The 10968-nt window shown below is 48.8% G+C and overlaps 1 protein-coding gene across 1 annotated transcript; it reads left to right on the top strand.

Moving 5' to 3' along the window:
* Positions 1-6842: 6842 nt before the first annotated feature.
* Positions 6843-9757, top strand: NEIL2 (nei like DNA glycosylase 2). The gene is made up of 4 exons (XM_066546158.1): positions 6843-6980; positions 7738-8069; positions 8919-9115; positions 9441-9757. Exons 1-4 carry the CDS (start codon positions 6843-6845, stop codon positions 9755-9757), a joined length of 984 nt encoding a protein of 327 aa, XP_066402255.1.
* Positions 9758-10968: the final 1211 nt, after the last annotated feature.

Genomic DNA, 10968 nt, shown 5'->3' with positions numbered 1-10968 from the left:
CACAGACTTGCTTGCCTGCAAGAGAAGCACAACTCCATTAAACAAGACTCGACTGTTTGCTTGCCCATAAGGCTCTCAGCTACCAGGGAATCCTGGCAAATGGAGTTGGAAGAGATGCTAAGGACTCATTCCCTTTTCCCAAAGGGATCAATCTTTGCCTAATCCAGCCCTGACTGCTCTGCCTCTGGTTTAACAAACTCAAACTCCAGCAGGGCAGACGCCACAGCTCCCCTGGGCAGCCCAAGTGCTTCACCAGATGCTTCCCTGACGTTTGCATCAACATTTCCAAGGAAGAACAGCTTTGCCTGTCCACGCAGAGAGCTCCTGGGAGACCTCATCCTGCAAGATTCTTCACTCTGGTTTCTGTCTGCTCCCAAGCTCTGTTACCTTTCTTGCCTTCCCAGCTCCTCTCTTTTCCTCCCCGCATCCAGAACTCGAGTACAGAACTACCAAGTGAAAAATCTCTAAGGGGGATTGTGCAACCCTCCCAAATGTGCCACCCTCTGCCTCCCACTGTTTAACACTCCCACAAGGAGTGCTCTTCCACACAAACTAAGGCACGTGACTTGGTGAAGAGGAGAGCCACGGACAGGTTTGAAGCAAAAGAATGGCATTGTGTTGTCTTTGCTTGAACTCACCCTTTTCCTCCCTATGGTGTAAAAGCTTCTCTATGGAGAAGGATTCAACTGGACTGGTCATGACTGGAGAGTCCTGAACCCTCCCACATTCCCTGTTCTCTCCATAGCTCAGCTTTGCAGTGTTTTGTAGGGGTGACAGAGTCTCCACACTCCCTAGAGAAAAGCACCATGGCAATGGTGCCATGGGAACAGCTGGGTGGTGTTTGCACCAGTTCCCACTGTTTTGTGGAGCTAATGCAATGTTTAGCCTCATTAGTGCTAATTACAGATGAGGGAAAGACATTCATGAAACATGAATACAAAGAAATTAAGTTCTGTGATTTTGTTCCGACCTGCTCGGCTTTAGAGAAGAGGCCAGAAATAGCCCTGAAAAAAAAGAATTTTAGGTGAAAACACAAAGGTGTTTCTCCATTGGCAGAAAGATCTTTAGCCAAACTCCTCCTTAAGTAAATCCCTTTGCAAATGGCAGTCAAGCTCTCCTGGGAGCTGGCTGTGAATTCCTGGCCATAACACCGCAGCCTGCACCACAAAATGCCACGTGGCTCATGCCAGATTTTGAGAGGTCCAGAACTACCCTGGAAAGCCCCAAGAGGAAGTGGAGCCTCCTGATAAGGATTAAAAGTCCAGACCAACCACAGCCCTATTTCTCCTTCCATCTGGAGGCTCACACTGGTTCTACCTTCCCTTCCCGATTGCTGTGCTCCTCCTCTTTCCCTCAAAGCCAAATTCTCCAGTGGAATTTTTCTCCTGCCCTTAAATCCCACTCAGAGATGCCAGAAAGAGCTCTGCTTATAATGCCAGAAGGAAAAAAAATCCCTGCAGAACATAGCTGCCTTATGTCCCCTTGGTAGAGATTTATTAACTGGATTTTAGCCTTCCTCAAAGCCTGAAAAACTATTTTTGAAACAGAGTGAGGAGCATTTACAAGTCCCTGCTAACAGAACAAGATATCTGATTTCAAAAGGTGAAGCTCTGGGGGCTGTGAGGACAGCTTTAGGGGTAGAGGACAACTCTTTAGGGGTAGAAATTAGTTCTTTTGTCCTCCTTTCTGCACCAGAAGCAGAAGTTTGGATACACCAGGTTCTGTGGTCCTTTTCAATGACCAAAAACTGTTGTAGAGCTGCTGTTGGCCCAGGAGATTTTGTATTTTTCAAGCCAGTTCTGGTATCAGGATGGTGAGAGACTGATCTCAGATGAGCATCACCATTTCAGGTGGGGTACAAACATACCATAATTGATGGGTCCCCTTCCTCAGGGCTTCTAATGATCAAATTACAGAATAATTTAACTCAGAAGGGATGAGATCAAGTCTCTCAAGGCCTTGTTCAGGCAACTTTTGAATATTCCCAAGGATGGAAATCCCAGCACCTCTCTGGGTTCCAGTTCCAGTGTTTGCTCTCATGCTGGAAATGTTTTCCCAAGGATCACTGGCAAATTAATTACTCACATTTGGGGATTCCCATGTAAGGAGTCATTGTGGGAGGGAGGCTGAACATGGTTTCCAAGGCCAGGAATCACTCAGAGCCACGTCTTGCAGGGATGGCCAATGCAGGATGACAAACTCCAGAGGTGACAGACCAAGGGATACTCACAGGACAAGAGAATTAAAGTGCTGCCACTGTCAGTTCACTCAGCTCCTTCCAACAAGAGGAGCAATTACAAAATTACAGGTTCCACCTGAGCTCTGCTTCCCTGACTGTGATGGGGGAGGCAGTTAGAGCCTGCTTTGGTAATGAATTAGATACAATTATTAGAGACCCATTAAGGCAAAGTAATTATTGGTTTTATTATTGCTTTTATTGCTAGAGATCCTCATGAGATCCATACCAGGTCCTACACAAATACAGGACCAAGAACTATCCCTTCTCTGAGGAGCAAGAGGGAAGGGCCCACTCCTGCAAAACACCTCAGCACATTTAAAACTGCATTTGTGGGATTTGCTCCACTTGAGATCATCCCTAATCAGGAAAATGTTGATGCTGAAGGGTTTACAGCACAAGATTTGGGTGTGTCAAACCAGACCTTGGCAATGGCCCAGTGGCCACCAAAGTGAGATGGGCAGATGAGAACCAGGACAAGGGAGCCAAGAAAGGTCATTTAACCACTTCCAAATGTCTTTGCTCTTTGTGGAAGTGCAGTATCTTGATTCACTTCAGTTATTCTTTGTAAATTGATCAGACAAGATGCACAGATCACTTGCAATCTTATGGGCTTGGATGGAGAGGGTGCAATCAGGAGGAGCTCAGGAATAATGCAAGGGAGCTTTAAAACCAATCAACAACTCTCAATGTAACATTGAAGCTGTGACTATGTCAGGGGTGGTGTTTTGTTTTGCCTTTTTTTTTTCTCCCCATGTATAAAGTTTGCAGCTTCCCAGGTCATCTGGGAAGGTCTCATGGAAACAGACGCTTATTTGTAAAGGGGAGAGGGAAACCAACCAACTGAACAAGCTGTAATTATTTAAAGATGTAAAAAAATATCTATTATGAAGTAGTATGGCTACCAATCCACGTAACTTCTACACCTTTAGAACTAATGGAAATAAAACAATGATAATAAAACCAGAAGGTTTCTGCTTGATTCTGTCTACACTCATAGGCTTCTTGGAGAGGGCAGGGGGTAAATGATGAAATACTGAAAACATGAAATGTACCTGGAGAAGAAATGGTGAAGTGGGTCCTGTCCCAGAGAGCTCACAATGAAAAAATTACAGGGAATTTAAAGTCAGAAAAGATGAGATCAGGTTTCTCAGAGCCCTGTTCAGTCAAGTTTTGAACATACCCCAAGATGGAAATCTCACCACCTCTCTGGGCTCCTGTTCAGTGTCTGACCAACCTCACGGTGGAAATGTTTTCCCAAATCATAGAACGTGAAGCTGTTGGAAGGAACCTTAAAGCTCACCTAGTCCCACCCCCTGCCATGAGCAGGGACAACTTCCACTAGACCGGTCTGTTCAAGGCCTTGCTGAACCTGGCCTTTGACACTTCCAGGGATGGGGCAGCCACAACCACCTTTGGCAACCTGCTCCAGTGTCTCAAAGTTAATAATTTCTGACCACCCTCAAAGTTAATAATTTCTTCCTAATATCTAATCTAAATTTCCCCTCCTTCAAGTTGCACCCATTACTCCTTGTTCTATATAAAATTCCTATTTAATAAATATTAATTATTAATGAGAACAAAAATATTTGGTAAATTAATTGCCTAGACCTGGGAATTCCCAAGTAATGAGTCATTGCAGGAAAATCAATGTTGAGCCACACAGAGCCCCTTGCTATATGCAGGATTTGGAATGGCCAACACAGAATGAAGAACTCAGAGGTGACAGACCCAGCTTGAAGCAACTCAAAGCCAGGCTGGGCAGGGCTTGGAGCAACCTGGTCTAGTAGAAGGTGTCCTTGCCCATGGCAGAGAGGTGGAACTGGATGATCTCTAAGGTTCCTTCCAACCCAAACCAGTTTGTGACTGTGATTTTAATATAAATGAGGAAAAGCTCCTGAACACAGCAGAGAGGGGAAAAACCCTTGGGGGCACTTAAAAACCATAATGACTCAGATTTTTGGTCTTCTCACTGAGTTTTACTCAGGCCTTGTTCAGCCTGAATGCTTCCAGCTGAACTCAGAGACAGCAGCCTGGAGCTGAAATCAGGCTGTCAGCCAGGGCTGCGCTGTGAAAAACGCCAATCACCTGTTTTTAAAATGTGCTGAGCCACCTCCCACTCTGCAGGGGCACGGCCCTGCTCTGAGCACCCAATCGCCCTGCCAGGTACTGCCCAGCTTCCTCCCCAGTCCAACCAGTTTACAAACCGGTACAGCTGGTGGGGTGAGTGAGATCAGCACCTGGAACCCGCCCATCGCTCCCCCAGCAGCCAACTGGGGAGCTCCTCTGCTCTTTGGGGAGAGGAGGGAGGATCTTCCTCCCTTATAAAGCGGTGGGTGGAAGGGGTTTGGCTGTGCTCAGTCCTCAGTTGAGGGTGGGTGGAGGAAGAGGAAGGGCTGTGAGGAGTAGAGGAGAGGTAACGAAGTGGGGGGGTCAGCCTGCCCGTCCTGCTCCCCAAATGGATGCATGGGGAGAGCAGCGGATGAGAGCTGGATGCAGGAATGTGAGGCTTGGGGGAAAAGCAGTGGGTGCCCTCACTGCCCTGCAGTGATGTGGGTGAGAATGGGGTAGGAACTCAGTGCCTGTTCTCTGAGAATGGCTGTAAATTGATGTTTGGTTGAGTGTGAGAAGATGGAGAGCTCTGCACCCCCTGACTGCATGTGGAGGGTCAGGGCTGTGCCTTCAAGTCCCTGTAGGAGCCTTGCCCAGGGGTGTAAGGTCACAGGGGGCCTTCCTGCAATCCCTGGGTGCAGGCAGAGCTGGGGTGAGCAGCATGAGCCTTGTCCTTGCTCTGTTCTTCTGTGGGTGCCGGGCCTTTGTCTGGGCACAAGGGCTGGGAATGAGCCTATACAGGGGGAAGGTTTGTCCTGGAGGCCTGGCTCCCTGCCCCAGACCTGCAGAGGTACCAGCTCAGGGACCATGCTCATGGTGAGATGGGTGTCATGCCCTGCACAGGGTTGGGGATGGTTTTCCTCCTCTTCCTCCTTGGAGAGGGGAGTACTGTGAATGAGACTGAAGTGGATCTAGAGGAAAAATGTGAAATAAGGAGGTACATGGGATAAGGATGGCAGATGCTGGTGGTTCTGATGTGGTGGGGAACAGGGCAGTTTTTCCTCTTGAGGAGGAGTGTTCCTTTGCTGTCAGACAGGCTACAGCTGGGGCAGTGTGAACATTAACACCTTACAGAGCTCCCAGCACTTCCAGTCTCTCACAAGGAGCTGTGGAGAACTGACTTAGCAGCAGTCAGAGCTCTGCAAGTGATGAACTTCCCTGGGATGTGAGCTCTGGGCTCACAGGGCTGTCCTGGCACTCAATCTGTGGAGCCAGTGCCTGGATAGTCAGGGCAGACTCCTTGGATAACCTGTGCCCAGCTGTTTTCAGGGATCCAAACTGCTGCTCGTGCATTTGGCAGCAGAAGCATTTCTTTAGCTGTCTCTTGATCAATGTGCAGATTTTTTGGGTAAAACTGGAGCAGGCCTGTGAATAATCATTACATGCCCTTGAAGGCAGAGGACTAAAGCTCAGTCTTTTACCCTTGCTAAATCTAGTTTTGATGACCAGTTAATATCTGTACCTTGATCTTAAGACATTAAATTAATGTTCCCTAACATGTTTTCCTCTTGAGCCCTTCCAAAAGGGATATGGTTTGTGCTGCAGCACAGGAATGGCTGGCATGAGGTGGGAATGGCTCTTCTGGTGGGGGGGCCCGAGGATTGCTGTTGATTTTCTCATCAAGCTGTCTCAGAGCTGTGCCAGGTGCCTCAGAGCCCTGTACTGAGTGCTGTGGAGCTTGAGGCTGAGCCTCTGATCAGTGCTGGTCTCTGGGTTTAGTCTGCAGGGAGAACTGGCACTGTGGGATGAAAGCCAAGCTGAGCTCTCCTTGTACACCCACAGCCAGCACAAGTCCTCAGAAGAACTGCAAGTAACTGAGGCTTCATGCCAGGAATAACTCCTTATGTATTGGTGTGACTTCCTGGAAGGAGCTGCAGGATGGTGCTGCCTCATCTCCCCCTCACCCAGAGCCTTCTGCTCCCAGATGCTGCTAGCAGAGTGCAGGAATGCTCCCCAACTGGTTCCATGCCATTGCAGTCAGTGGGGCAAGCCAGGGGTAAAGCCAGGGGTGGGGATGTTCTAATTCCAGGGCTGATCTTTCCATGGGAGCAGCACTTCCCATGGTGTATAGGGAAAAAGATGGGTCACTGGCCTGTGCTGATTCTGGGTCACTAATCATAAAATTACAGAGTGGAATGGGTTGAAGGGAACTTAAAGATCATCTACTTCCAACCCCAGTGATGTGGGCAGGGAAACCTCCCACTGCCCCAGGAAAAAAGGGACTTTGGGAGATTCCCCAGGCCAAATTCCCACTTGTAGCATGAAAACTGCCATTGGAATATGTTATTCAGGGCTGTGTTAGATTAAATTATATATATCTGCTAGGATGGAAACTCCTTCACCTCCCTGGTCCTATTTATCTTCATGGTCTTTACCACAGGAACTTAAGGAGGGAAATTAGGAGAATGTTTTGTGTATTTCTGAGTTGCAGCTTCCCTTCAAGTCTAGGGCAGAGTGTGACAAGGACCTGCTAATCCCTCTGCAGCTGCTGGAGATGCCAGAGGGCCCTTCAGTGAGGAAGTTCCAGCTGCTGACCTCCCCTTTTGTGGGACAAGTGGTGGCCAAGGTGGGGGGAAGCAGCCGGAAGCTCAGCGTGAATGACCTGAATGCCCTGAGGCTCCAGGACTCCCAGGTGAGTTGAATTTACAGATCCATGACAAGTCTGAGGGCAGCAATCACCATTGCCCCACACCTGGGTGACAGAAGGTGCAGAACCTGTGAATGTTTGCCTGAGGGTTTCACCTGGCTAAGTTGAGATGTCTGTGCTGTGGGTACTTGTCAGAAGTCACACTGGGTCGGTCCTGCTGGGGCTTCACTGGCCTGACACCTCCAGATGATGATTTGGACTTGACTGGTCAAACCCTGGTGCAGCCTCACCTCTGATTAAAGGTGCAGAGCAAAATTAAAAGCACAAAATGGGCCCAGCACAAAGTGGGAAGAGAAATCAGAAGTGATGATGACAAATTTCAAACCCCTGAGTGTCTGTCTTGGTGGGCCTGATGGGAATCCCTGTGAGGGATTCAGAATTGAGTGGCATCTAAACATCTTATGCTTCAGGCAGGCAAAGAAAGGAATCTGCAAGGATGACCCCAGCTCTGATGGGAATGGCTTGGATGCTGATGAATCCCATGTTCAAGTTGGGCTGATGTGCCCTCTAACAGAGGTTGTAGAAAATAAGTCACTTGTATGGAAACAGCCAGAGGTTTTATCCCTGGAAGTATTCAAAATCAGGTTGGATGAGGGCTGAGCAACCTGGTCTAGTGGAGGTTGTCCCTGCCCGTGGGTGGGGGCTTGGAATGAGATGAACTTTAAGGTCCATTCAAACCCAGGTGTTTCTAGAATGTGCTGATCCTTTATGGATCATCAGCACATCCCACCTCTTTTCTCAGGTTCATGGGAAGAACTTGTACCTGGCATTTGTGGCAGCTGAAGGTCCTGTTGGACCAACTGCTGAAGACACAGCGCTGCAAAGAGAGGCTGCTTGTGGGGCACACTGTCCTGCCCAGGGACAGCAAGGACAGGATGGTGTTCCACACCCCCATTCCCAGGATGAGGAGCTGCAGGAAGCCCAGCACTCAAGATCTGAAGCCCCAGAGGCAGCAGAGGGTCGGGGCAATTGGCTGCGCGTCCACTTTGGCATGTTCGGCAGCATCCGCGCAAACGAGTTCTCGAGGGCAAGCAGAGCCAATAAAAGAGGGGACTGGAAGGATCCTGTGCCCAGGTATGTCCTCTTTTCTCCCAAACTAAATCTGTGTGGGAATGCTCTTAGCCTTGATTTTCTCTGATAATTTTTAAGGCATGAGTGAATGTGGGGTGTGTTCAACCAGAGAATCCACAGTGGAATTGTAGGATGCATTGTGGGGATTTTAGTACCAGCTCTGCTAAGATTTTTATCTTGATGAGAGAATTTTTAGGATGCCAGGCTGAATCATGCCCTAAAATTGCCAGTTTCTCCCTGTTATGTGTTTTTTAAAAAGCCTTGGATAAATAGCAAACATCTCATATACCTGGAATCACAGGCTGGAGTGATGCTGTAAAAGGCAGCAGCAAATTGAAAACATGGCTAAGGTTTGTGTCCTGTATCCCACCGGAATTGTACAGAGCAAGGGGGAACAGCTTCCCAGAGAAGCTGTGGCTGCCTTGGAAGTGTCCAAGGCCGGGCTGGATAGGGCTTGGAGCAACCTGGGGTGGGGGAAGGTGTCCCTGCCCATGGCAGGGTGGCCCAAGATGATCTTTGGGTTCTCTTCCAACCCAAACCATTCTACGGTTCTATGATTCTTTTGAATTATGACTTTATTTCCACACGAGTGTTTTTAGACACAGTTTTTTGTGCTACTTTTAACATCCATTTCTCTGATTTGTGAGCTGTCCTGCTGAAGGCTTTGTCAACCAGGGTCACAGGGCAGCTGAAGGAAAAGCTTTCCCCCAGCTGTGTGGGTTCATCACCAAGCTTCATGGCTGCAGTCATTTAAGATGCCACCTTGCCTTGGGACAGTGGCCAGCTGCAGAGTATAACAAGTAGTTCAGAGATGTTTTTGATGAGAGACTCCAACTTCTCTACTTCTCCCAGGCTGGTTCTGCACTTTGAGAGCGGAGGCTTCCTTGTTTTCTACAACTGCCGGATGCTCTGGTGCTCCTCTCCCAGGGCTGATCCTGCTTCTGACATCCTGGCTGTGGAATTCCACCGAGGCCGGGCGCTGCGTGCCCTCTGTGCACCCGATCCCATCTGCTACACCCTCCTAGACCAAAGATATTTTTCAGGGCTGGGTGAGTTCCAGGGAATAGGGGCAGAAGGAGAAATGGAGGAAGGTGGGTGGGATGTCTACAGATGCAGAAGTGCATGTCTGGGCAGTTTGCTCTTTAGTTTAAGAGCTTCTGGTTGATCGTCAAGGTCTGTAACAACAGTAGAGGGAAGAGAACCTCTTCTAGTCCAATCCCAGCTCTAAGTCTACTCCCTGGATGCCAACTCTGGTACAGGGAGTGGTGTTGCTGGCTGTGCTCCTTGAGGCAGAAATCACAAGTTAGAGCCAGCAGCCTGTATTACCTTGATTAGAAATATCCTTGCTGTCTCCTTGTTTCTGGCCCCTTCCAGGGAACATCATCAAGAACGAGATCTTGTACCTGGCCAGGATCCACCCGTTAACACCAGGCTCCCTCTTGGCTCTCTCAGACCTGGAGCGTTTGCTGGACTGCGCCGTTCAGTTCAGCTCTGAGTGGCTGCGCCACAAACTGCGTGGCCAAGGGCTGCACCCCCAGGTGTACCAGAAGGAGCAGTGCCCCCTGGGGCATCCCCTGATGAAGGGCACTTTTGGACCCTTGGGCGGCTTCAAGAGACTGACGTGGTGGTGCCCTCAGTGCCAGCCTGCGGTGCTGCCAGGGGATGGGGACCCTTCCTCAGTCACTGGGTGATCTGTCCTGCAGGGTGCTGGGTGGTCTCTGATCCATGCTCCTCCTTGTCCTAGAAGGTTTCTGTGGTTTCTTTTAGGCTGTTGAGTTTGGTCCTTAGGGAGCTGGCAGAGTTAAATGCTCAGTGGAGGTCCCAGGTTCCCTGAGAGGCTGCAGAAAGGAAAAAGTGGCTGTCCATGTTTTGTTTTGGTTTTTTTTTTTTTGTCACAGTGGCACCACAGTGTAAAGAGTTTGACCAGGTCTGAGGTGCACTGGTCACCCTGTTCAGGTGGCAGTGGATGGGAAGTGTGAAGGGTTAAGCACGGGATTGCTGTGGTCTGGTGACCCTGTCCCTTGACCCCGGAGGAGTCAGCAAAACAGAGGATATCCCTCTGCCTAAGCAGCTTGATTAATTAGGAATTAAATAATCCTGCCTCTGTTTGGAGCTGAATACCTGTGTGCTGGGCTGTGACTGGGTGTGGTTAAACATGAGGGGCTGTTCCCATGTAATCTGACAGGAACAGCTCCCTCCTCCTTCCACATCAACATGTACAAAATAAACGTCAGCAGTGCTTGGTGGAGCTCATCTCTGCACCCACAGGTTTCAGCTTTGTGGCAAACTGCCAATTCCAGATCTTGCTGTAAAAATTTAAAAAAAAAATTACAGTGTGTGGCAGTGTTGCATAAAACTCAGGATCTCCAAGGAAACCTGAAAACAGAAAGGTTTGGAAATAGAGCTGTGTCTCTGTACACCAGGTGGGAACTGCTGCTGTCCTCCCTCCCTGGATTTGAGTTTATTTTAATAATAAGTTGTTGACTTGAGCAAAAAAAATAAAAGCTGGAATTAGAATCAGTGATGTTCATCTCAAGTGTGTCCTTTCTGGCAGTTTCTTGGTTAAAAACTGGGCTGTACATGGAAATTCCAGCTGCCTGGAATTGGTTAACAGCTGCCTGTTGAGGATGGTACCAGTGACTTTCCTTAGCTGTGTAAGTGGTCTCATTAATGGGAGCTGGATTTAAAGATAGATTGCAAATCAGCTGGGAATACTGGAGATAAACACCTCTGCTGTAGGCAGCTGCTTCCTAGGCAAGACTTGCACAGCCCTCTCCCTTGGGAACTGCAACACCTTTGAGTGGTTGCAGGTTATGGGATTGCTGAATAAATGAATTAATGGGGTTATGGGCCCAAAGAAGGTGGTTAATGTCCCTTCTGCAGGCCAAATGCCTGTCCAAAA

This window comes from Molothrus aeneus, chromosome 3, assembly GCF_037042795.1.
Source record: "Molothrus aeneus isolate 106 chromosome 3, BPBGC_Maene_1.0, whole genome shotgun sequence".
NCBI lineage: Eukaryota > Metazoa > Chordata > Aves > Passeriformes > Icteridae > Molothrus > Molothrus aeneus.
Note: the sequence above shows the minus strand (reverse complement) of the source record. Positions and strands in the feature narration are given on the sequence as shown.

Bases quoted from the DNA above. Each gene is read 5' to 3' on its own strand.
- NEIL2 (XM_066546158.1), top strand. From the start codon at position 6,843: ATGCCAGAGGGCCCTTCAGTGAGGAAGTTCCAGCTGCTGACCTCCCCT. The intron at 6,981-7,737 runs GTGAGTTGAATT...CTCTTTTCTCAG, and splicing joins TGAGGCTCCAGGACTCCCAG to GTTCATGGGAAGAACTTGTA. The intron at 8,070-8,918 runs GTATGTCCTCTT...TACTTCTCCCAG, and splicing joins TGGAAGGATCCTGTGCCCAG to GCTGGTTCTGCACTTTGAGA.